This window comes from Salmo salar, chromosome 07 (assembly GCF_965601325.2).
Source record: "Salmo salar chromosome 07, fSalSal1, whole genome shotgun sequence".
NCBI lineage: Eukaryota > Metazoa > Chordata > Actinopteri > Salmoniformes > Salmonidae > Salmo > Salmo salar.
The window spans coordinates 71,847,335-71,874,895 of NC_138297.1; the positions used below are offsets into that span (position 1 = coordinate 71,847,335).

General features: G+C 44.8%; 1 protein-coding gene across 1 annotated transcript; it reads left to right on the plus strand.

The window, feature by feature from the left end:
* Window positions 1-2,450: 2,450 nt before the first annotated feature.
* dera (deoxyribose-phosphate aldolase (putative)) lies at window positions 2,451-18,360 on the plus strand. The gene is given in 10 exon segments (NM_001139835.1): window positions 2,451-2,550; window positions 4,748-4,845; window positions 5,700-5,847; window positions 6,455-6,550; window positions 7,901-8,035; window positions 11,643-11,771; window positions 16,602-16,714; window positions 16,957-17,106; window positions 17,390-17,774; window positions 17,950-18,360. Coding segments are annotated over 9 exon segments (957 nt in total). The 5' UTR covers window positions 2,451-2,519; the 3' UTR covers window positions 17,447-17,774; window positions 17,950-18,360.
* Window positions 18,361-27,561: the final 9,201 nt, after the last annotated feature.

Sequence of the window (27,561 nt, forward strand, 5' to 3'; positions counted from 1 at the left end):
TTTGTATATAAATGTATATCATTTTATGTATATTTATTTATATTATTATTTGTATATTTATTTATTTCATTATATATATATATATATATATATATATATATATATACATATATATTTAAATCATTACTTGTATATATATTTATATCATTTTATGTATAATACTTATATTATTATATATATTTATTTTTATATCATTATATGTATATATATATATATATATATATATATATATATATTTACATCATTATATATATCCATATTTATATTATTATTTGTATATATATTTATATCATTATATGTATATATTTATATTATTATTTGAATATTTATTTATATCATTATATGTATATATATTTATATATATTTAAATCATTACTTGTATATATATTTATATAATTACATGTATATTTATTTATATTATTATATGTATATATATTTATATTATTATTTGTATATATACTTATATCATTATATGTATATTTATTTATATTATTATTTGCATATTTATTTATATCATTATATGTATATATTTATATATATATATATTTTTTTTAAATCATTACTTGTATATATATTTATATAATTTTTTGTATATTCAGTTGAAGTCGGAAATTTACATACATTTGGAGTCATTAAAACTCGTTTTTCAACCACTCCACAAATTTCTTGTTAACAAACTATAGTTTTGGCAAGTCGGTTAGGACATCTACTTTGTGCATGACACAAGTAATTTTTCCAACAATTGTTTACAGACAGATTATTTCACTTATCCAGTTGGTCAACTTATTCCAGTTGGTCAGACGTTTACATACACTAAGTTGACTGTGCCTTTAAACAGCTTGGAAAATTCCAGAAAATGATGTCATGGCTTTAGAAGCTTCTGATAGGCTAAATGACATCATTTGAGTCAATTGGAGGTGTACCTATGGATGTATTTCAAGGCCTACCTTCAAACTCAGTGCCTCTTTGCTTGACATCATGGGAAAATCAAAAGAAATCAGCTAAGACCTCAGAAAGAAAATTGTAGACCTCCACAAGTCTGGTTCATCCTTGGGAGCAATTTCCAAATGCCTGAAGGTACGACGTTCATCTGTACAAACAATAGTATGCAAGTATAAACACCAATTCAATTCATATCATTGGCATGGGAAACATATGTTAACATTGCCAAAGCAAGTGAAGTAGATAACATACAAAAGTGAAATAAACAATAAAAATGAACAGTAAACATTACACTCACAGAAGTTCCAAAATAATAAAGACATTATAAATGTCATATTATGTATATATACAGTGTTGTAATGATGTGCAAATGGTTAAAGTACAAATCTCTCTCTCTCTCTCACTCACTCACTCACTCACTCACTCACTCACTCACTCACTCACTCACTCACTCACTCACTCACTCACTCACTCACTCACTCACTCACTCACTCACTCACTCACTCACTCACTCACTCATTCTCTCTCTCTCTCTCTCTCTCTCTCTCTCTCTCTCTCTCTACCCTCTCTCTCTCTCTCTCTCTCGCTCGCTCGCTCTCTCTCTCTCTCCCTCCTCTCGTTCTCTCTCCCCTTCTCTCTCTCTCTCTCTCCCCTTCCCTCTCTCTCTCACCCTCTCTCTCCCTTCCTCCTCTTCTCTCTCTCTCTCTCTCTGTAGGCCTGTCAAGTCTCCTTTCATCATCTTAATTACTGATCGAGTCACTGATTACCGAGCCCAATGAGATGCCTACCAGTGTCTGTTATGGCAATAAAGCGTTCACTCCTGCTTCCTCTCAGATCTGACTCCACGTCAGAGTCCCAAATAGCACCCTGGTCAAAAGTAGTGCACTGTATAGGGAACAGAGTGCCATTTAGGATGGGGACGCATCCCAGATCAGGTCTGGTTTTCATTCATAGCCTACATACTGCTTCTGGGTGGGCCCATAGACTGTTGGCATCTTGGCAGATTGACTGCTCTGTAGAAATGCATGGTTTCGGTCAGTGTGGTAAAAAGTCTCAACTTGTTTCATAGTATTCTGGTCATGTTCTGGTTTTGGCAATGGTTGAAGGATGTCACGTCTAGGCAGGAACAAAAAAATGTGGTTAGTGAGACTTGCAATAAATGTGTACAGCATTTGGAGTATTATCCAAGATTTTACATGAAGGACTAAGATATAGCCTGGTTAAATCGATTGCTTTGATTTTTGAATATTTAAACAAATAAAAATTGACACAATAAATAGTTATTGACACAATAAATACAGAATGTATAAGTACAACTTTTGGTTAAAACATTCTTATGAAAAAAACTATATTATAATTGAAAATATGTCATTCATCTTTTTTAATTGATGAGGATCCTTCAAATGTACATCTTACGACGCCATTTCGAGCTGAACCGTGATTGGTGGGTTGAGGGGGGCGGTAACTATACGTCAGGAAGAGATCCATAGACCGGAAACTCTGCTGGTAGCAAATTAGCTTGCTATGTGAATCTGCTGGAAAAATAACTCATTTTGGTCGTTTAATCGTCGTTAACCATGTCTGCAAGAAACCCGGGCATGCCCCTTGGTAAGACTCGCTTCTTTATTGTGGGAAATACATGTTTATCCTGAAACATTAGTCAAATCCAGTGAAATAGCTATCGATTGTGTTAGCATGTGCAGCTAGCTAGTATCAACTCTAGCTACTATCATAGAGGCTGTGTTTAGATTTAGGACATTCTTGATAATCAATGTTTTGACTGTGACACTTAGGCCTAACAGGAAGAGTTTGGTTTCAAACAAATGCATGTAAGAAGTAACGTTTACCGCTCTCACGTGATGTAAATTTAAGTACACAATGTATTAACAATCACTGCACATTGTACCTGTCAACGTGTTAATATATATCTAACGTTTAGTTAAGTAACATTCAGAGATCAGAGATACTTTGTATCGTGTCTAGTGAACACTAAAGATAGTAGCTAGTTAACGTTTTATGCTGAATTAGTGAATGTTGGTAGTCTTGACTCATGATGTCCTGGATAATATGTTTCACATGACACTCAGAGTAGATAGGGTGAATCATGTCAAGTCAAATGTTATTGGTCACATACACATGGCTAGTAGATGTTAATGCGAGTGTGGCGAAATGCTTGTGCTTCTAGTTACCGACCATGCAGTAATATCTAACAAGTAATCTAACAATTCCCCAACAACTACCTAATACACACAAATCTAAAGGAATGAATGAGAATATGTACATATAAATATATGGATGAGTGATGCCCGAACGGCATAGGCAAGATGCAGTAGATGGTATAAAATACAGTATATACATATGAGATGAGTAATGTAGGGTATGTAAACATTATATAAAGTGGCATTGTTTAAAGTTTGAATTATTAAAGTGGCTAGAGATTGAGTCAGTATGTTGGCAGCAGCCAGTCAATGTTAGTGATGGCTGTTTAACAGTCTGATGGCCTTGAGATAGAAGCTGTTTTTCAGTCTCTCGGTCCCAGCTTTAATGCACCTGTACTGACCTCGCCTTCTGGATGACAGCGGGTTGAACAGGCAGTGGCTCGGGTGGTTGTTGTCTTTGATGATCTTTTTGGCCTTCCTGTGACATCGGGTGGTGTAGGTGTCCTGGAGGGCAGGTAGTTTGCCCCCGGTGATGTGTTGTGCAGACCTCACTACCTTCTGGAGAGCCTTACGGTTATGGGTGGAGCAGTTGCCGTACCAGGCGGAGATACAGCCCGAAAGGATGCTGGGGTCCTTCCCTGTGGCTCAGTTGGTAGAGCATGGTGTTTGCAACGTCAGGGTTGTGGGTTCGATTCCCACGGGGGGCCAGTACAAAAAAAAACATTTATATAAATAAATAAAAATGCACGAAATCAAATGTATGCATTCACTACTGTAAGTCGCTCTGGATAAGAGCGTCTGCTAAATGACTAAAATGTAAAAATCTGTTAAAGAATGTGAGTGTTTTCGGTGACAAGCCAAATTTCTTCAGCCTCCTGAGGTTGAAGAGGCGCTGCTGCACCTTCTTCACCACTCTGTCTGTGTGGGTGGACCATTTCAGTTTGTCCGTGATGTGTACGCCGAGGAACTTAAAACTACTGTCCCGTCGATGTGGATAGGGGGGTGCTCCCTCTGCTGTTTCCTGAAGTCCACCATCATCTCCTTTGTTTTGTTGACGTGGAGTGTGAGGTTATTTTCCTGACACCACACTCCGAGGGCCCTCACCTCCTCCCTGTAGGCCGTCTCGTCGTTGTTGGTAATCAAGCCTACCACTGTAGTGTCGTCTGCAAACTTGATGATTGAGTTGGAGGCGTGCATGGCCACGCAGTCGTGGGTGAACAGGAAGTACAGGAGAGGGCTGAGAATGCACCCTTGTGGGGCCCCAGTGTTGAGGATCAGCGGGGTGGAGATGTTGTTACCTACCCTCACCACCAGGGGGCGACCCGTCAGGAAGTCCAGGACCCAGTTGCACAGGGCGGGGTGACTATCAGTGATCTCTTGTTTTCTGACTGTACTAAGATCCCGGAAAACATTTAGTTACAGGCCTAACCGTCAGTGGTTAACTGCTGTAGACCTACTGATATTCAGTAGATATCTGAACAGAATAGTGGACTCAGTTAGAAATAGGCGTATACCTCAATATAAACTTATATAGAAGCGTTGTGGACAGCGACCACAGATCAACTAACGTGTTTCTTATCAACCTTCCATTTTGATGTTGTTATTGTGTGTGTGTGTGTGTGTGTGTGTGTGTGTGTGTGTGTCAGACCTGCAGTGGGTGTCCAAGGTGCGGGTGAACACCCAGGCAGTGCTGAAGAGAGCTCAGCAGATCCAAGGACACAACAAGAACAAGAAACAGTGGCAGGTAGGAGCTTTGGGGGTTGGCTTTGGGGGTTGGCTTTGGGGGTTAGCTTTGGGGGTTAGCTTTGGGGGTTAGCTTTGGGGGTTAGCTTTGGGGGTTGGCTTTGGGGGTTAGCTTTGGGGGTTGGCTTTGGGGGTTGGCTTTGGGGGTTAGTTTTGGAGTGTGTGAATAAAAAACCATCTCCAATGTTTTCCTATAAGTCTCATAAGAAGACACTCAAGATGAAAGGATAAAGTGATGCTCAGTTTGTATCCTACTATTAGAATAAGGATATGCAGTATTCTCAGTTTGTATCCTACTATTAGAATAAGGATATGCAGTATTCTCAGTTTGTATCCTACTATTAGAATAAGGATATGCAGTATTCTCAGTTTGTATCCTACTATTAGAATAAGGATATGCAGTATTCTCAGTTTGTATCCTACTATTAGAATAAGGATATGCAGTATTCTCAGTTTGTATCCTACTATTAGAATAAGGATATGCAGTATTCTCAGTTTGTATCCTACTATTAGAATAAGGATATGCAGTATTCTCAGTTTGTATCCTACTATTAGAATAAGGATATGCAGTATTCTCAGTTTGTATCCTACTATTAGAATAAGGATATGCAGTATTCTCAGTTTGTATCCTACTATTAGAATAAGGATATGCAGTATTCTCAGTTTGTATCCTACTATTAGAATAAGGATATGCAGTACTCTCATTTTGTATCCTACTATTAGAATAAGGATTTACATTATGTATGGTTTTGTATGTTGTCTAGTGTTGAAGTGTTGTCCACACCAACCCCTTGTATTGAGAACAAACATCTGGCTCTGTGTTACAACATTACCCATAATGCTCTCTGTCTCCAGGCGGCGTGGCTGCTGCGGGCGGTGACCTGTATTGACCTGACGACCCTAGCTGGTGACGACACTCCCGGCAACGTCCACCGGCTGTGTATGAAGGCTACCCAGCCTGTACGCAGCGACCTGCTGAAGAGCATGGACATGCAGGACAAAGGTAGTGGGGTGTGTGTCTGTCTGTCCGTGTCTCTCCCTCTCTCCACCTCACCCTGCTCTAGAGACAGACTAGCTTTACATAGCTCTTCATCAATCCTGTGTATGAAATGTGTTAGTCTACATCCTCCTAAACATGACTGATGTGCTATACTTCATACTTGTTCTTCAATTCACAACTCATGGAATATTTACCCACTAGAGGGCGACGTGCGCCTTATTGTCCCGCTAGGGGGCGACGTGCGCCTTATTGTCCCGCTAGGGGGCGACGTGCTCCTTATTGTCCCGCTAGGGGGCGACGTGCTCCTTATTGTCCCGCTAGGGGGCGACGTGCTCCTTATTGTCCCGCTAGGGGGCGACGTGCTCCTTATTGTCCCGCTAGGGGGCGACGTGCTCCTTATTGTCCCGCTAGGGGGCGACGTGCTCCTTATTGTCCCGCTAGGGGGCGACGTGCTCCTTATTGTCCCGCATGATAGGCCTGTCTTTGGTGTTGGCGAAGAGTAACTATGTGTTCTGATTGTATCTAGGTGTGATTACTGCAGCGGTGTGTTGTCTCAGTTAGCTAAGAGATGTATTTTAACTATGTGTTCTGATTGTATCTGTGTATCTAGGTGTGACCACTGCAGCAGTGTGCGTGTACCCGTCTCGTGTGGCTGATGCTGTGAAGGCACTGAAAGCAGCCAACTCCAGCCTACCTGTCGCCTCAGGTAAGAGAGAGAGGAGGAAGTCTACCTCCGTATCATTCTGTAGTTGGACAGTCCAGGTGTATGTTGTCTCCTACCTGTCTCCTCAGGTTAGAGAGAGAGAGGAGGAAGTCTACCTCCGTATCATTCTGTAGTTGGACAGTCCAGGTGTATGTTGTCTCCTACCTGTCTCCTCAGGTTAGAGAGAGAGAGGAGGAAGTCTACCTCCGTATCATTCTGTAGTTGGACAGTCCAGGTGTATGTTGTCTCCTACCTGTCTCCTCAGGTTAGAGAGAGAGAGGAGGAAGTCTACCTCCGTATCATTCTGTAGTTGGACAGTCCAGGTGTATGTTGTCTCCTACCTGTCTCCTCAGGTTAGAGAGAGAGAGAGGAGGAAGTCTACCTCCGTATCATTCTGTAGTTGGACAGTCCAGGTGTATGTTGTCTCCTACCTGTCTCCTCAGGTTAGAGAGAGAGAGGAGGAAGTCTACCTCCGTATCATTCTGTAGTTGGACAGTCCAGGTGTATGTTGTCTCCTACCTGTCTCCTCAGGTTAGAGAGAGAGAGGAGGAAGTCTACCTCCGTATCATTCTGTAGTTGGACAGTCCAGGTGTATGTTGTCTCCTACCTGTCTCCTCAGGTTAGAGAGAGAGAGGAGGAAGTCTACCTCCGTATCATTCTGTAGTTGGACAGTCCAGGTGTATGTTGTCTCCTACCTGTCTCCTCAGGTTAGAGAGAGAGAGAGGAGGAAGTCTACCTCCGTATCATTCTGTAGTTGGACAGTCCAGGTGTATGTTGTCTCCTACCTGTCTCCTCAGGTTAGAGAGAGAGAGGAGGAAGTCTACCTCCGTATCATTCTGTAGTTGGACAGTCCAGGTGTGTTTTGTCACTTCCGTCAACCTCTGATTGGTTTTATGTTTCTTTGTTATTTTGATTTATTGATCGATTCATATATGCAATTATAAACTGGGTGGTTGGAGCCCTGAATGCTGATTGGCTGACAGCAATGGTATATAAGACCGTACACCACGGGTATGACCAAACATGTATTTTTACTGCTCTAATTACATTGGTAACCAGTTTATAATAGCAATAAGGCTCCTAAGGGGTTTGTGGTATATGGCCAATATACCACGGCTAAGGGCTGTATCCAGGCACTCCGCGTTGCGTCGTGTCTAAGAACAGCCCTCGGCCGTGGTATATTGGCCATATACCACACCTCCTCAGGCCTTATTGCTTAATTATAACACATAAACGACTCTTACAGCCACAACATGAATGAAATAACAGAATATTATGACATGAAAAACTATAGATAGTGACTCAGCAAAGCCACTGTCTTCTCTCTCTCCATCCTGCTGCTCCTGTCCTCAGTGGCGACAGGTTTCCCTGCAGGCCAGACCTCACTGAAGACCAGGCTGGAGGAGGTCCGTATGGCTGTAGAGGATGGAGCTATGGAGATCGATATAGTCATTAACAGGACTCTGGCCCTCACTGGACAGTGGGAAGGTATGGTATATCTTATTATAGACACTCACCAGACACTTTATTAGGTACATCTGGCAAGTACCGGGTCAGACCACCCTCTGCTTCCAGAACAGCCTGTTACATACAGTCAGTCAACTGGAACATGTAAACATACAGTCAGTCAACTGGAACATGTAAACATACAGTCAGTCAAGTGGAACATGTAAACATACAGTCAGTCAACTGGAACATGTAAACATACAGTCAGTCAACTGGAACATGTAAACATACAGTCAGTCAGTCTGCTGGAACATGTAAACATACAGTCAGTCAACTGGAACATGTAAACATACAGTCAGTCAGCTGGAACATGTAAACATACAGTCAGTCAACTGGAACATGTAAACATACAGTCAGTCAGCTGGAACATGTAAACATACAGTCAGTCAACTGGAACATGTAAACATACAGTCAGTCAACTGGAACATGTAAACATACAGTCAGTCAGCTGGAACATGTAAACATACAGTCAGTCAGCTGGAACATGTAAACATACAGTCAGTCAGCTGGAACATGTAAACATACAGTCAGTCAGCTGGAACATGTAAACATACAGTCAGTCAGCTGGAACATGTAAACATACAGTCAGTCAGTCTGCTGGAACATGTAAACATACAGTCAGTCAGTCTGCTGGAACATGTAAACATACAGTCAGTCAGTCTGCTGGAACATGTAAACATACAGTCAGTCAGTCAGACAACTGGAACATGTAAACATACAGTCAGTCAGTCAGACAACTGGAACATGTAAACACACAGTCAGTCAGTCAGACAACTGGAACATGTAAACACACAGTCAGTCAGTCAACTGGAACATGTAAACACACAGTCAGTCAGTCAACTGGAACATGTAAACACACAGTCAGTCAGTCAACTGGAACATGTAAACACACAGTCAGTCAGACAACTGGAACATGTAAACACACAGTCAGTCAGACAACTGGAACATGTAAACATACAGTCAGTCAGTCAACTGGAACATGTAAACACACAGTCAGTCAGTCAACTGGAACATGTAAACACACAGTCAGTCAGTCAACTGGAACATGTAAACACACAGTCAGTCAGACAACTGGAACATGTAAACACACAGTCAGTCAGACAACTGGAACATGTAAACATACAGTCAGTCAGTCAGTCAACTGGAACATGTAAACATACAGTCAGTCAGTCAGTCAACTGGAACATGTAAACATACAGTCAGTCAGTCAGTCAACTGGAACATGTAAACATACAGTCAGTCAGTCAGTCAACTGGAACATGTAAACATACAGTCAGTCAGTCAGTCAGTCAACTGGAACATGTAAACATACAGTCAGTCAGTCAGTCAGTCAACTGGAACATGTAAACACACAGTCAGTCAGTCAACTGGAACATGTAAACACACAGTCAGTCAGTCAGCTGGAACATGTAAACATACAGTCAGTCAGTCAGTCAACTGGAACATGCAGTCAGTCAGGTCAGTCAGTCAGTCAGTCAGTCAACTGGAACATACAGTCAGTCAGTCAGTCAGTCAACCTGGAACAACAGGTCAGTCAGTCAGTCAACTGGAACATACAGTCAGTCAGTCAGTCAGTCAGTCAACTGGAACATGTAAACATACAGTCAGTCAGTCAGTCAAACTGGACAGTCATACAGTCAGTCAGTCAACTGGAACATGTAAACACACAGTCAGTCAGTCAGCTGGAACCATGTAAACATACAGTCAGTCAGTCAGTCAACTGGAACATGCAGTCAGTCAGTCAGTCAGTCAGTCAGTCAGTCAACTGGAACATACAGTCAGTCAGTCAGTCAGTCAACTGGAACATACAGTCAGTCAGTCAGTCAACTGGAACATACAGTCAGTCAGTCAGTCAGTCAGTCAACTGGAACATGTCATACAGTCAGTCAGTCAGCAACAACAGTCATCAGTCAGTCAGTCAACTGGAACATGTAAACACACAGTCAGTCAGTCCTGGACATGTAAACACACAGTCAGTCAGTCACTGGAACATGTAAACATACAGTCAGTCAGTCAGTCACGGAACTGGACATCAGTCAGTCAGTCAGTCAACTGGACATACAGTCAGTCAGTCAGTCAGTCAGTCAACTGGAACATACAGTCAGTCAGTCAGTCAGTCAGTCAACTGGAACAGTCATCAGTCAGTCAGTCAGTCAGGCATGACATGTACACACATACAGTAACAACAGTCAGTCAGTCAACTGGAACATGACACACAGTCAGTCAGTCAGCTGGCAGTCATCAGTCAGTCAGTCAGTCAACTGGAACATCAGTCAGTCAGTCAGTCAGTCAGTCAACTGGAACATACAGTCAGTCAGTCAGTCAGTCAGTCAACTGGAACATACAGTCAGTCAGTCAGTCAGTCAGTCAACTGGAACATACAGTCAGTCAGTCAGTCAGTCAGTCAACTGGAACATGTAAACATACAGTCAGTCAGTCAGTCAACTGGAACATGTAAACATACAGTCAGTCAGCTTGCTGGAACATGTAAACACACAGTCAGTCAGTCAGTCAGTAAGATGGGCAAAAGAACACAGACACTGGACAGAGGAACTCTGCCTAGAAGGCCAGCATCCCAGAGTTGCCTCTTCACTGTTGACTTTGAGATCTCACTCTCACTCTCTCACTCTCTCACTCTCTCACTCTCTCACTCACTCACTCACTCTCTCACTCTCTCACTCTCTCACTCACTCACTCACTCACTCACTCACTCACTCACTCACTCACTCACTCACTCACTCACTCACTCACTCACTCACTCACATACATATCAAGGCAAAGGGTGGCTATTTGAAGAATCTCAAATATAAAATATATTTTGATTTGTTCAACACTTTTTTGATTACTACATGATTCCATATGTGTTATTTAAAAATAAAGAAAAACCCTTGAATGAGTATGTGTTCTAAAACTTTTGACCGGCAGTGTACATAAAACATATTAAAAACAGCTATGGTGTTGCTATGGCAGTATGAGCTATGGTGTTGCTATAGCAGTATGAGCTATGGTGTTGCTATGGCAGTATGAGCTATGGTGTTGCTATGGCAGTATGAGCTATGGTGTTGCTATGGCAGTATGAGCTATGGTGTTGCTATGGCAGTATGAGCTATGGTGTTGCTATGGCAGTATGAGCTATGGTGTTGCTATGGTGTTGCTATGGTGTTGCTATGGTGTTGCTGTGGCAGTATGAGCTATGGTGTTGCTATGGCAGTATGAGCTATGGTGTTGCTATGGCAGTATGAGCTATGGTGTTGCTATGGCAGTATGAGCTATGGTGTTGCTATGGCCGTATGAGCTATGGTGTTGCTATGGCAGTATGAGCTATGGTGTTGCTATGGCAGTATGAGCTATGGTGTTGCTATGGCCGTATGAGCTATGGTGTTGCTATGGCAGTATGAGTTATGGTGTTGCTATGGCAGTATGAGCTATGGTGTTGCTATGGCAGTATGAGTTATGGTGTTGCTATGGCAGTATGAGCTATGGTGTTGCTATGGCAGTATGAGCTATGGTGTTGCTATGGCAGTGAAGGTGTGTGGTGAAGTGTCTCTCCTCAATAAAGTTTCCATTTAAATCCCGTCTCTCTCCTCAGCCATGTATGATGAGGTGTGTCAGTTCAGAGAGGCCTGTGGGGAGGCTCACATGAAGTCCATCCTGGCTATAGGAGAGCTGGGGACCTACACCAATGTCTACAAGGCTAGTCTGGTGGCTATGATGGCTGGTGAGTGTTCCCTCTCTCTCTCTCACACACACTCACACGTACACACAGGTTGGTATTATACTTGAGATCCAGCTCCCATTTTCTCTCGTTGATGAATGATTTGTGAAAATGTTGAGTTGAATGTGCTCATCTCTCCCCTGAATCAGGACCAGTGATATTGTTTTACACATGGTGCATTTTGTCATGTCCTCCTCTGGGGGGAGCTGTTGTACAGGCTGTACTCTCTGTCTCTGTACTTAGCTAAGCTGATGAACACTCTCTCTCTCTTTCTCTCTCTCTCTCACACACACACACACACACACACACACACACACACACACACACACACACACACACACACACACACACACACTGAACTGTACACTTAGCTCCCTGTCACATAATAAGCCTGATTACTGTACCAAATTGTCAGCCGGTCCGATAGAGATCATTATTAAAATACATTGCTTTTGTCTCAGCTCTGCTCCTTAATCTCCCCTTGTTCTATAAATTGCGTATGAGATTCCAGAAATTGAATGATAATTTTGCCTATTAATCTATGACGGCGGCTATTTTACTCCGCCACACACACACACACACACACACACACACACACACACACACACACACACACACACACACACACACTGCCTGCTTGCCCGCGCTAGCCAAATGAAACGAGCGTCATTACCGACATCCTCGTTTAATAACCTCTATCAATTATCAACTCATTAACATCCCCATAACCAATGTACAGAATTATTCCTCCGTCTGGGGATGAGGAGAGAGAGGGAGAGAGAGGGAAAGATGGTGAGAGAATTGGGGAGGAGAGCGAGAGGGAGAGGGAAAGATGGTGAGAGAGTGGGGGGGAGGAGAGCGAGAGGGAGAGGGAAAGATGGTGAGGGGGGGAGGAGAGCGAGAGGGAAAGATGGTGAGAGAGGGGGGAGAGCGAGAGGGAAAGATGGTGAGAGGGGGTTTATGAGGAAGAGAGAGAGGGGGTTATGCGAGAGCGAGAGGGGGGGTTTCGAGAGGGGGTTATGCGGGAGAGGGGGTTATGCGGGAGAGGGGGTTATGCGGGAGAGAGAAAGGGGGTTATGCGGGAGAGGGGGTTATGCGGGAGAGAGAAAGGGGGCGATGGTGGGAAGAGGAAGAGAGCGAGAGACAAAGAAAGAGAGAGTGAGTGAAAGAAAGAAGGGAAGAAATAAAGAAACTCTGACTGTAAAAATACATAGTACATATCTGTAAAGTGTTCATCAGTGTAGTAATGAACAGTCATTAGAGACTAGGGGGAGGAGGCAGAAGGGATGGAGGGAAAGAAGGAGAGGAGAATAGAGGGATGATGGTTTTTTTACCAGGGTTTGTGGTTCATCTATTAACAGCCTGTCATTTCATCTTCTATTTTTATCCAGAAAGCTGATAAGACATAATTGTCTCAGAAGGAAAGGAAGGGGATAAATGTAGGGATGGAAGGAACGGGAGGGAAGGAAGGGGATAAATGAAGAGTTATATTGATGAAGCAGGCAGCACACACCCTCTGTTAGCCCTGTTACAGTGTCACAGACACCATATGTTCTCCTCTGTCTCTGGAGACCCTGGGAGCAGAGCGGCCCTCACTGTAATGTCTCTGGAGACCCTGGGAGCAGAGCGGGCCTCACTGTAATGTCTCTGGAGACCCTGGGAGCAGAGCGGCCCTCACTGTAATGTCTCTGGAGACCCTGGGAGCAGAGCGGCCCTCACTGTAATGTCTCTGGAGACCCTGGGAGCAGAGCGGCCCTCACTGTAATGGCTCTGGAGACCCTGGGAGCAGAGCGGCCCTCACTGTAATGGCTCTGGAGACCCTGGGAGCAGAGCGGCCCTCACTGTAATGGCTCTGGAGACCCTGGGAGCAGAGCGGCCCTCACTGTAATGTCTCTGGAGACCCTGGGAGCAGAGCGGGCCTCACTGTAATGTCTCTGGAGACCCTGGGAGCAGAGCGGGCCTCACTGTAATGTCTCTGGAGACCCTGGGAGCAGAGCGGCCCTCACTGTAATGTCTCTGGAGACCCTGGGAGCAGAGCGGGCCTCACTGTAATGGCTCTGGAGACCCTGGGAGCAGAGCGGCCCTCACTGTAATGTCTCTGGAGACCCTGAGAGCAGAGCGGCCCTCACTGTAATGGCTCTGGAGACCCTGGGAGCAGAGCGGCCCTCACTGTAATGTCTCTGGAGACCCTGAGAGCAGAGCGGCCCTCACTGTAATGGCTCTGGAGACCCTGGGAGCAGAGCGGGCCTCACTGTAATGTCTCTGGAGACCCTGAGAGCAGAGCGGCCCTCACTGTAATGGCTCTGGAGACCCTGGGAGCAGAGCGGGCCTCACTGTAATGTCTCTGGAGACCCTGGGAGCAGAGCGGCCCTCACTGTAATGGCTCTGGAGACCCTGAGAGCAGAGTGGCCCTCACTGTAATGGCTCTGGAGACCCTGGGAGCAGAGCGGGCCTCACTGTAATGTCCTGTTTCAGCCAGAGATACTTTAGAACTAGCTGTACCTCTTATACTGTAGTAGTATCATATTGTATTTTAGTCCAGTCTGATGACATCTCTAAATTTCCTATTTTTATTCCTACAAATGTATTTCTAGAATTTCTAGAGTGTTAAATGTGTGTACTGTATTGTAGGTCATCTGTATGTCTAGTTTCCTATTTCTATAGCGCATCCTGCTTGAATGGGATCTTTCTGGAATTGTTGAAAAGCCGAATAGATTCCATATTGATGGCTAGAAGGAATTGTCATGGTGACAATAACACGAAATTGTCCACCAGATGTTATTTTGCAGGTTAAACAGAGCATTCAGAGAGGATTCAGACCCCTTGACTTTTTCCACATTTTGTTACGTTACAGCCTTATTCTAAAATTGATTATGTTTTTCCCCCTCGTCAATCTACACACAATACCCCATAATGACATCACAATACCCCATAATGACATCACAATACCCCATAATGACATCACAATACCCCATAATGACATCACAATACCCCATAATGACATCACAATACCCCATAATGACAAAGCAAAAACACGTTTGTAGAATTCTTTGCAGCAAAAATAAATTAAATATCACATTTACATAAGTATTCAGACCCTTTACTCAGGACTTTGTTGAAACACCCTTGGCAGAGATTACAGCCTTGAGTCTTCTTGGCCATGATGCTACAAGCTTGGCACACCTGTATTTGGGGAGTTTCTCCCATTCTTCTCTGCAGATCCTCTCAAGCTCTGTCAGGTTGGATGGGGAGTGTCGCTGCACAGCTATTTTCAGGTCTCTCCAGAGATGTTCGATCAGGTATCTAGTCCGGGATCTGGCTGGGCCACTCAAATCAAATTGTATTTGTCACATGTGCCAAATACAACAGGTATTACAGTGAAATGCTGAATACAACAGGTATTACAGTGAAATGCTGAATACAACAGGTATTACAGTGAAATGCCGAATACAACAGGTATTACAGTGAAATGCCGAATACAACAGGTATTACAGTGAAATGCTGAATACAACAGGTATTACAGTGAAATGCTTACTTACCAGCCCTTAACCAACAATGCAGTTAAGAAAAATAAGTGTTAAGTAAAATTAATAATAATTCATTGAAGAGCAGCAGTAATGTAACTCAAGGACATTCAGAGACTTGTCCCAAAGCCTCTCCTGCGTTGTCTTGGCTGTGTGCTTAGGGTCGTTGTCCTGTTGGAAGGTGAACCTTCGCCCCAGTCTGAGGTCCTGAGCGCTCTGGAGCAGGTTTTCATCAAGGATCTCTCTGTACTTTACTCCGTTCATCTTTCCATCCATCCTGACAAGTCTCCCAATCTCTGCCGCTGAAAAACATCCCCACAGCATGATGCTGCCAACACCATGCTTCACCGTAGGGATGGTGCCAGGTTTCCTCCAGACGTGACGCTTGGCATTTAGGCCAAAGAGTTCAATCTTGGTTTCATCAGACCAGTGAATCTTGTTTCTCATGGTCTGTGAGTCTTTAAGTGCCTTTTGGCAAACTCCAAGCAGGCTGTCATGTGCCTGAGGAATGGCTTCCGTCTGGCCACTCTACCATAAAGACCTGATTGTTGGAGTGCTGCAGAGATGGTTGTCCTTCTGGAAGGTTCTTCCATCTCCACATAGGAACTCTGGAACTCTGTCAGAGTGACCATCGGGTTCTTGGTCACCTCCCTGACCAAGGCCCTTCTCCACCGATTGCTCAGTTTGGCCGGGCGGCCAGCTCTAGGAAGAGTCTTGGTGGTCCCAAACTTCTTACATTTAAGAATGATGGAGGCCACTGTGTTCTTGGGGACCTTCAATGCTGCAGAAATCTTTTGGTACCCTTCCCCAGATCTGTGCCTCAAAACAATCCTGTCTCGGAGCTCTACGGACAATTCCTTCGACCTCATGGCTTGGTTTTTGCTCTGACATGTACTGTCAACTGTGGGACCTTATATAGACAGGTGTGTGCCTTTCCAAATCATGTCCAATCAATAGAATTTACCACAGGTGGACTCCAATCAAGTTGTAGAAACATCTGAAGGATGATCAATAGAAACAGGCTTCACTTGAGGTCAATTTTGAGTCTCCTAGCAAAGGGTCTGAATACTTATGTAAATGAGGTATTTCTGTTTTTTGTTTTTAATAAAATTAGCAAACATTTTGAAAAACCTGTTTCACTTTGTCATTACTGGGTACTGTGTGAAGATTGAGGATTTTGTTTTTACATTTAACGTAACAAAATGTGTAAAAAGTCCAGGGTTCTGAATACTTTCCAAATGCCCTGAGGTCAGTTGGTGAAACAAGGTCGTCTTTTTAACAACGTCTGTGTGTGTTTGTGTAACAACAGGGTCGGACTTCATCAAGACGTCAACAGGGAAGGAGTCTGTCAACGCTACCTACCCTGTCGCCATAGTGATGGTCAGAGCCATCCGGGACTACTTCCTGAAGACTGGACATAAGGTGTGTGTGTGTGTGTGTGTGTGTGTGTGTGTGTGTGTGTGTGCTTTTCTTTAGATTCCGTCCAGTCAAGTTAGCTGAATTAACTCCGTTCTAATCAATGCCGTTCATCATCAGATATATGTATTTACCTAAAATGGATTGAAATAAACATTGTTCCCTGTTGAGTGGTCTTCTATCCCTGGTGAAGTTGTGTTGTTGCCTCACTGACGTCTATCTGTTGTTCCTGTATCCTGTTCCCCTAGGTTGGTTTTAAGCCTGCTGGTGGGATCCGTACAGCCAAGGAGTCGTTGGTGTGGCTGACTCTGATGAAGGAAGAGCTGGGAGACGAGTGGCTGAGCCCTCACCTCTTTAGACTGGGGGCTAGTAGTCTACTGGCTGACATAGAGAGACAGGTACACACACACACACACTCACACTCACACACTCAGGTCCTTTTAAAACACGTCCCATAACGTGGCCGATTTTAGTGCTGAGAGTGGGATGGCTTGGTACTGTAGGACACAATAATGGTTTAGTTTGTCCATTAGTCCTGACCTTTAACCTGTACATGTCAGTGTTCTAGACGTCCCAATAACAACAGGGTCATATTTAAATGGTCTGCTCTATCTAGCTAAGTGTTTTTACCTGTCATCCTCTTTCATCTTCTGTTATTCCCTGTTTCTCTCTTTTCTCCAGATCTACCATTACGTGACTGGTCGCTACGCAGCCTATCACCAGATGCCCATGGCCTGAAACCATGGTTACCATTTCCAAAGTGACCAATCTGAAACCTCACCGAACCAGCCTATCACTGTGCAGATTGGTTCCTGGAAGATATGTCTGTAACTGTATTTGTCAGGAATGTGTTGATTTGACCAGATGACCATGTCAAGTGAAGGGAAGAGAGCCTGCCATTTTACTGTATACAGTACTTCTGGGATATCTGCCATTTTACTGTATACAGTACTTCTGGGATATCTGCCATTTTACTGTATACAGTACTTCTGGGATATCTGCCATTTTACTGTATACAGTACTTCTGGGATATCTGCCATTTTACTGTATACAGTACTTCTGGGATATCTGCCATTTTACTGTATACAGTACTTCTGGGATATCTGCCATTTTACTGTATACAGTACTTCTGGGATATCTGCCATTTTACTGTATACAGTACTTCTGGGATAGCTGCCATTTTACTGTATATAGTACTTCTGGAATAGCTGCCATTTTACTGTATACAGTACTTCTGGTACATCTGCCATTTTACTGTATACAGTACTTCTGGTATATCTGCCATTTTACTGTATACAGTACTTCTGGTACATATGCCATTTTACTATATACAGGATGTACAATACTTCTGTAATATCTTACTCTTTGTGCCTTGAGACAGTTAGCCAGTATTGTTTCATCTAGTTCCCATCCAAACAATGTGAAACTATGATGCTGTATGAATTGAGTGTTGATGAGTCAGTCTTAATGATCCATTAAACTGTAGTTGTTTTGAGAGTACTATATTATAGACAATATAAAGCTCTTAATTCAGTTTTCTGTCTGTCTATTACTGTTGTCGTTGTAATGAAAGATTGCCACCCATTGTAATCATGTCTGTCTGGACATTTTGTTGAAAATGTTGAGGTGTGATTAAAGACCATCAAACATTATGGATTGTTATTCACATGAGATAAAGTCAGAGAACTGTATTGTGCATTAGGTTCTCACAAAATGGAAATTGGTCTTTGGAGCTCTGGCCCTAACAGCTCTGGCCCTAACAGCTCTGGCCCTAACAGCTCTGGCCCTAACAGCTCTGGCCCTAACAGATCTGGCCTACAGCTCTGACCCTAACAGCCCACAGCTCTGGCCCTAACAGCTCTGGCCCTAACAGCTCTAGCCCTAACAGCCTACAGCTCTGGCCCTAACAGCTCTGGCCCTAACAGCTCTGGCCCTAACAGCTCTGGCCCTAACAGCTCTAGCCCTAACAGCCTACAGTGCTGACCTACAGCTCTGACTAACAGGGTAACTGTAATACACCACTAGAGTTTCTCTTTCTGAGCATGTCGTTGATATTAAAAGACAAACAGCTTTAGGGTCTGTGTGCCCTTTATTATGGTATCTACAGTATATAATCAGCTATTCATGTGAACAGTTTAGGACGCTCCACCTGTCTCTCATGGCGTGCCTGCCTGTGTGCTGAAAATGTTCGGGACCGTTCTTCTGGTCTAATTTCATTAGCTGGGAGCTCAGTGAACAAAGAGGGTTAATGAGGGGTTAAGTGGAGTTGAAATGATCTGATTGAAACAGTTCTCAGTTTGGACGCAGCTTCGTTTTGAAGACGGAAGAAAACTTTCTTCCTCTTTCTTCCCGCTCTTCTTTTCTTCTTTAAGGAAGATATGCCGGGCCGTGACCTTGACGAGAACAGAGGAGAGGATCAATGAAATATCATCATTAATTGTGTAATGGGGATGTAAGTCTTGAGAGGGATGTAAGTCTTGAGAGGGAGTGGAGAGGGATTGAGTCTGTTGAGGGAGAGAGGGGGGGGGAAGTCTGTCTGAAGAGGGATTGAGTCTGTTGAGAGAGGGGGGAAGTCTGAAGAGGGATGGAGTCTGTTGAGAGAGGGGGGAAGTCTGTCTGAAGAGGGATTGAGTCTGTTGAGGGAGAGAGAGGGGGGAAGTCTGTCTGAAGAGGGATTGAGTCTGTTGAGAGAGAGGGGGGAAGTCTGAAGAGGGACTGAGTCTGTTGATGGAGAGAGAGGGGGGGAAGTCTGTCTGAAGAGGGATTGAGTCTGTTGAGGGAGAGAGAGAGGGGGAAGTCTGTCTGAAGAGGGATTGAGTCTGTTGAGAGAGAGGGGGGAAGTCTGAAGAGGGACTGAGTCTGTTGAGAGAGAGAGAGGGGGGAAGTCTGAAGAGGAATTGAGTCTGTTGAGAGAGAGGGGGGAAGTCTGAAGAGGGACTGAGTTTGTTGAGGGAGAGAGAGAGGGGGGAAGTCTGAAGAGGGACTGAGTCTGTTGAGGGAGAGAGAGGGGGGAAGTCTGAAGAGGGACTGAGTCTGTTGAGGGAGAGAGAGGGGGGAAGTCTGTCTAAAGAGGGACTGAGTCTGTTGAGAGAGAGGGGGAAGTCTGTCTGAAGAGGGATTGAGTCTGTTGAGGGAGAGAGAGAGGGGGAAGTCTGTCTGAAGAGGGATTGAGTCTGTTGAGAGAGAGGGGGGAAGTCTGTCTGAAGAGGGATTGAGTCTGTTGAGAGAGAGGGGGAAGTCTGTCTGAAGAGGGATTGAGTCTGTTGAGAGAGAGGGGGGAAGTCTGTCTGAAGAGGGATTGAGTCTGTTGAGAGAGAGAGAGAGAGGGGGAAGTCTGTCTGAAGAGGGATGGAGTCTGTTGAGAGAGGGGGGAAGTCTGTCTGAAGAGGGATGGAGTCTGTTGAGGGAGAGAGGGGGGGGAAGTCTGTCTGAAGAGGGATTGAGTCTGTTGAGGGAGAGAGAGAGGGGGAAGTCTGTCTGAAGAGGGATTGAGTCTGTTGAGGGAGAGAGCGGGGGGAAGTCTGTCTGAAGAGGGATTGAGTCTGTTGAGAGAGAGGGGGAAGTCTGTCTGAAGAGGGATTGAGTCTGTTGAGGGAGAGAGAGAGGGGGAAGTCTGTCTGAAGAGGGATTGAGTCTGTTGAGAGAGAGGGGGGAAGTCTGTCTGAAGAGGGATTGAGTCTGTTGAGGGAGAGAGCGGGGGGAAGTCTGTCTGAAGAGGGATTGAGTCTGTTGAGGGAGAGAGAGAGGGGGAAGTCTGTCTGAAGAGGGATTGAGTCTGTTGAGAGAGAGAGAGAGGGGGAAGTCTGTCTGAAGAGGGATGGAGTCTGTTGAGGGAGAGAGAGAGGGGGAAGTCTGTCTGAAGAGGGATTGAGTCTGTTGAGAGAGGGGGGAAGTCTGTCTGAAGAGGGATTGAGTCTGTTGAGGGAGAGAGCGGGGGGAAGTCTGTCTGAAGAGGGATTGAGTCTGTTGAGGGAGAGAGAGAGGGGGAAGTCTGTCTGAAGAGGGATGGAGTCTGTTGAGAGAGAGAGAGAGGGGGAAGTCTGTCTGAAGAGGGATGGAGTCTGTTGAGGGAGAGAGAGAGGGGGAAGTCTGTCTGAAGAGGGATTGAGTCTGTTGAGAGAGAGAGAGGGGGGAAGTCTGTCTGAAGAGGGATTGAGTCTGTTGAGGGAGAGAGAGAGGGGGAAGTCTGTCTGAAGAGGGATTGAGTCTGTTGAGAGAGGGGGGAAGTCTGAAGAGGAATTGAGTCTGTTGAGAGAGAGGGGGGAAGTCTGAAGAGGGACTGAGTCTGTTGAGGGAGAGAGAGAAGGGGGAAGTCTGAAGAGGGACTGAGTCTGTTGAGGGAGAGAGAGGGGGAAGTCTGTCTGAAGAGGGATTGAGTCTGTTGAGAGAGAGAGAGGGGGGAAGTCTGTCTGAAGAGGGATTGAGTCTGTTGAGAGAGGGGGGAAGTCTGAAGAGGAATTGAGTCTGTTGAGAGAGGTGGGAAGTCTGAAGAGGGATTGAGTCTGTTGAGAGAGGGGGGAAGTCTGAAGAGGAATTGAGTCTGTTGAGAGAGAGGGGGGAAGTCTGAAGAGGGACTGAGTTTGTTGAGGGAGAGAGAGAGGGGGGAAGTCTGAAGAGGGACTGAGTCTGTTGAGGGAGAGAGAGAGGGGGGAAGTCTGAAGAGGGATTGAGTCTGTTGAGAGAGAGAGAGAGGGGGAAGTCTGCAGAGGGATTGAGTCTGAGGGAGAGAGAGGGGGGGGAAGTCTGACGAGGGTTTGAGTATGTTGAGAGAGATGGAGGGGGAAGTCTGTCTGAAGAGGGATGGGGTCTGTTGAGGGGGGGAAGTCTGTCTGAAGACAGAGGGAGAGGGTAAAAGAGAAGGGATTGAGAGGAAAACTCAGGGGGAAGGAAGAGTGCCGTGAACACAGCAAGAGTTGGGTTTGGGATCAGGGCATGATGGGATATTTCAGTTGTAAGTATGCAAAGCCTCACGTTTTACCTAATTAGATAAGGTTTTAGATAAATGCTTGTGGCTTGGCAGGAAGTCTGGTTTCTCTGTTACAGGATGAGGTCATATTGAATTCAGAGTGGATGAGGATGAGTGGCTGCGGTTCTGGATTTTCTTGAACTCTAACCCTTGGCTATTGATACAGAGATTTCTGCACATGTGCAGGATCATTAAAACCAAAAATATCTGCTGCTCCACTCTGTGTCCCACTTCTCCACTCTGCTGTCTAGATATCTTCTGCTCAGTGTTCCCCACTGCTCCACTCTGCTGTCTAGATATCTTCTGCTCAGTGTTCCCCACTTCTCCACTCTGCTGTCTAGATATCTTCTGCTCAGTGTTCCCCACTTCTCCACTCTGCTGTCTAGATATCTTCTGCTCAGTGTTCCCCACTTCTCCACTCTGCTGTCTAGATATCTTCTGCTCAGTGTTCCCCACTTCTCCACTCTGCTGCCTAGATAGCTTCTGCTCAGTGTTCCCCACTTCTCCACTCTGCTGTCTAGATATCTTCTGCTCAGTGTTCCCCACTTCTCCACTCTGCTGTCTAGATAGCTTCTGCTCAGTGTTCCCCACTTCTCCACTCTGCTGTCTAGATAGCTTCTGCTCAGTGTTCCCCACTTCTCCACTCTGCTGTCTAGATATCTTCTGCTCAGTGTTCCCCACTTCTCCACTCTGCTGTCTAGATATCTTCTGCTCAGTGTTCCCCACTTCTCCACTCTGCTGTCTAGATAGCTTCTGCTCAGTATTCCCCACTTCTCCACTCTGCTGCCTAGATAGCTTCTGCTCAGTGTTCCCCACTTCTCCACTCTGCTGCCTAGATAGCTTCTGCTCAATGTTCCCCACTTCTCCACTCTGCTGTCTAGATATATTCTGCTCAGTGTTCCCCACTTCTCCACTCTGCTGTCTAGGTAGCTTCTGCTCAGTGTTCCCCACTTCTCCACTCTGCTGTCTAGATATCTTCTGCTCAGTGTTCCCCACTTCTCCACTCTGCTGTCTAGATATCTTCTGCTCAGTGTTCCCCACTGCTCCACTCTGCTGTCTAGATAGCTTCTGCTCAGTGTTCCCCACTTCTCCACTCTGCTGTCTAGATAGCTTCTGCTCAGTGTTCCCCACTTCTCCACTCTGCTGTCTAGGTAGCTTCTGCTCAGTGTTCCCCACTTCTCCACTCTGCTGTCTAGATAGCTTCTGCTCAGTGTTCCCCACTTCTCCACTCTGCTGTCTAGATAGCTTCTGCTCAGTGTTCCCCACTTCTCCACTCTGCTGTCTAGATAGCTTCTGCTCAGTGTTCCCCACTTCTCCACTCTGCTGTCTAGATAGCTTCTGCTCAGTGTTCCCCACTTCTCCACTCTGCTGTCTAGATAGCTTCTGCTCAGTGTTCCCCACTGCTCCACTCTGCTGTCTAGATAGCTTCTGCTCAGTGTTCCCCACTTCTCCACTCTGCTGTCTAGATAGCTTCTGCTCAGTGTTCCCCACTTCTCCACTCTGCTGTCTAGATATTTTCTGCTCACTGTTCCCCACTTCTCCACTCTGCTGTCTAGATAGCTTCTGCTCAGTGTTCCCCACTTCTCCACTCTGCTGTCTAGATATCTTCTGCTCAGTGTTCCCCACTTCTCCACTCTGCTGTCTAGATATCTTCTGCTCAGTGTTCCCCACTTCTCCACTCTGCTGTCTAGATAGCTTCTGCTCAGTATTCCCCACTTCTCCACTCTGCTGCCTAGATAGCTTCTGCTCAGTGTTCCCCACTTCTCCACTCTGCTGCCTAGATAGCTTCTGCTCAATGTTCCCCACTTCTCCACTCTGCTGTCTAGATATATTCTGCTCAGTGTTCCCCACTTCTCCACTCTGCTGTCTAGGTAGCTTCTGCTCAGTGTTCCCCACTTCTCCACTCTGCTGTCTAGATATCTTCTGCTCAGTGTTCCCCACTTCTCCACTCTGCTGTCTAGATATCTTCTGCTCAGTGTTCCCCACTGCTCCACTCTGCTGTCTAGATAGCTTCTGCTCAGTGTTCCCCACTTCTCCACTCTGCTGTCTAGATAGCTTCTGCTCAGTGTTCCCCACTTCTCCACTCTGCTGTCTAGGTAGCTTCTGCTCAGTGTTCCCCACTTCTCCACTCTGCTGTCTAGATAGCTTCTGCTCAGTGTTCCCCACTTCTCCACTCTGCTGTCTAGATAGCTTCTGCTCAGTGTTCCCCACTTCTCCACTCTGCTGTCTAGATAGCTTCTGCTCAGTGTTCCCCACTTCTCCACTCTGCTGTCTAGATAGCTTCTGCTCAGTGTTCCCCACTTCTCCACTCTGCTGTCTAGATAGCTTCTGCTCAGTGTTCCCCACTGCTCCACTCTGCTGTCTAGATAGCTTCTGCTCAGTGTTCCCCACTTCTCCACTCTGCTGTCTAGATAGCTTCTGCTCAGTGTTCCCCACTTCTCCACTCTGCTGTCTAGATATTTTCTGCTCACTGTTCCCCACTTCTCCACTCTGCTGTCTAGATAGCTTCTGCTCAGTGTTCCCCACTTCTCCACTCTGCTGTCTAGATAGCTTCTGCTCAGTGTTCCCCACTGCTCCACTCTGCTGTCTAGATAGCTTCTGCTCAGTGTTCTCCACTCTGCTGTCTAGATATCTTCTGCTCAGTGTTCCCCACTTCTCCACTCTGCTGTCTAGATATCTTCTGCTCAGTGTTCCCCACTTCTCCACCCTGCTGTCTAGATATCTTCTGCTCAGTGTTCCCCACTTCTCCACTCTGCTGTCTAGATAACTTCTGCTCAGTGTTCCCCACTGCTCCACTCTGCTGTCTAGATATCTTCTGCACAGTGTTCCCCACTTCTCCACTCTGCTGTCTAGATATCTTCTGCTCAGTGTTCCCCACTTCTCCACTCTGCTGTCTAGATATCTTCTGCTCAGTGTTCCCCACTTCTCCACTCTGCTGTCTAGATATCTTCTGCTCAGTGTTCCCCACTGCTCCACTCTGCTGTCTAGATACCTTCTGCTCAGTGTTCCCCACTTCTCCACTCTGCTGTCTAAATAGCTTCTGCTCAGTGTTCCCCACTTCTCCACTCTGCTGTCTAGATAGCTTCTGCTCAGTGTTCCCCACTTCTCCACTCTGCTGTCTAGATAGCTTCTGCTCAGTGTTCCCCACTTCTCCACTCTGCTGTCTAGATAGCTTCTGCTCAGTGTTCCCCACTGCTCCACTCTGCTGTCTAGATAGCTTCTGCTCAGTGTTCCCCACTTCTCCACTCTGCTGTCTAGATAGCTTCTGCTCAGTGTTCCCCACTTCTCCACTCTGCTGTCTAGATATCTTCTGCTCACTGTTCCCCACTTCTCCACTCTGCTGTCTAGATAGCTTCTGCTCAGTGTTCCCCACTTCTCCACTCTGCTGTCTAGATAGCTTCTGCTCAGTGTTCCCCACTGCTCCACTCTGCTGTCTAGATAGCTTCTGCTCAGTGTTCCCCACTCTGCTGTCTAGATATCTTCTGCTCAGTGTTCCCCACTTCTCCACTCTGCTGTCTAGATATCTTCTGCTCAGTGTTCCCCACTTCTCCACTCTGCTGTCTTGATAACTTCTGCTCAGTGTTCCCCACTGCTCCACTCTGCTGTCTAGATATCTTCTGCTCAGTGTTCCCCACTTCTCCACTCTGCTGTCTAGATATCTTCTGCTCAGTGTTCCCCACTTCTCCACTCTGCTGTCTAGATATCTTCTGCTCAGTGTTCCCCACTTCTCCACTCTGCTGTCTAGATATCTTCTGCTCAGTGTTCCCCACTGCTCCACTCTGCTGTCTAGATATCTTCTGCTCAGTGTTCCCCACTTCTCCACTCTGCTGTCTAGATATCTTCTGCTCAGTGTTCCCCACTTCTCCACTCTGCTGTCTAGATATCTTCTGCTCAGTGTTCCCCACTTCTCCACTCACTTCTGCTCCACTGCCACTTCCCCCTCATTGACATGGAGGGGGAATCTTAATGTGCGATTTCGTGTTATTTTCTTAGGAGGAGTCTTAGGCCACATACAGTTATGTTGTACGCAGAAGACGTGATTGACGTGTTCGTACAAACCTTGTTGTCCGGTGTAACAGTATTGCAAACACGAGCACGACACAAAGGCAGTCTATTTCATGTTCTTAGGCAAGCATACCAAACACAAGCATACTAAACACAAACATACCAAACACTAGCAATACCAAACACAAGCATACCAAACACTAGCAATACCAAGCACAAGCAATACCAAACACAAGCAATACCAAACACAAACATACCAAACACTAGCAATACCAAACACAAGCATACCAAACACAAACATACCAAACACAAGCATACCAAACACAAGCAATACCAAACACAAGCATACCAAACACAAGCATACCAAACACAAGCATACCAAACACTAGCAATACCAAACACAAACATACCAAACACAAGCATACCAAACACAAGCATACCAAACACAAGCATACCAAACACAAGCATACCAAACACAAGCAATACCAAACACAAGCAATACCAAACACAAGCAATACCAAACACAAGCAATACAGACATAGTGACTATCTTGTCATCATTGCAAACATTGTCTAGTTCTGTTTTCAGCAACTCTCGCTAACTATGTTGATTATCATCACCAATAGGAGACAGTCTAAAGCAGAATAACTATGTTGATTATCATCACCAATAGGAGACAGTCTAAAGCAGCAGAATAACTATGTTGATTATCATCACCAATAGGAGACAGTCTAAAGCAGAATAACTATGTTGATTATCATCACCAATAGGAGACAGTCTAAAGCAGAATAACTATGTTGATTATCATCACCAATAGGAGACAGTCTAAAGCAGCAGAATAACTATGTTGATTATCATCACCAATAGGAGACAGTCTAAAGCAGAATAACTATGTTGATTATCATCACCAATAGGAGACAGTCTAAAGCAGCAGAATAACTATGTAGATTATCATCACCAATAGGAGACAGTCTAAAGCAGAATAACTATGTTGATTATCATCACCAATAGGAGACAGTCTAAAGCAGCAGAATAACTATGTTGATTATCATCACCAATAGGAGACAGTCTAAAGCAGAATAACTATGTAGATTATCATCACCAATAGGAGACAGTCTAAAGCAGCAGAATAACTATGTTGATTATCATCACCAATAGGAGACAGTCTAAAGCAGCAGAATAACTATGTTGATTATCATCACCAATAGGAGACAGTCTAAAGCAGCAGAATAACTATGTTGATTATCATCACCAATAGGAGACAGTCTAAAGCAGCAGAATAACTATGTTGATTATCATCACCAATAGGAGACAGTCTAAAGCAGAATAACTATGTTGATTATCATCACCAATAGGAGACAGTCTAAAGCAGCAGAATAACTATGTTGATTATCATCACCAATAGGAGACAGTCTAAAGCAGCAGAATAACTATGTTGATTATCATCACCAATAGGAGACAGTCTAAAGCAGCAGAATAACTATGTAGATTATCATCACCAATAGGAGACAGTCTAAAGCAGCAGAATAACTATGTAGATTATCATCACCAATAGGAGACAGTCTAAAGCAGAATAACTATGTAGATTATCATCACCAATAGGAGACAGTTATTCTGCTTTAGACTGTCTCCTATTGGTGATGATAATCTACATAGTTATTCTGCTTTAGACTATGTAGATTATCATCACCAATAGGAGACAGTCTAAAGCAGAATAACTATGTAGATTATCATCACCAATAGGAGACAGTCTAAAGCAGAATAACTATGTAGATTATCATCACCAATAGGAGACAGTCTAAAGCAGAATAACTATGTTGATTATCATCACCAATAGGAGACAGTCTAAAGCAGCAGAATAACTATGTTGATTAGCCTTCCC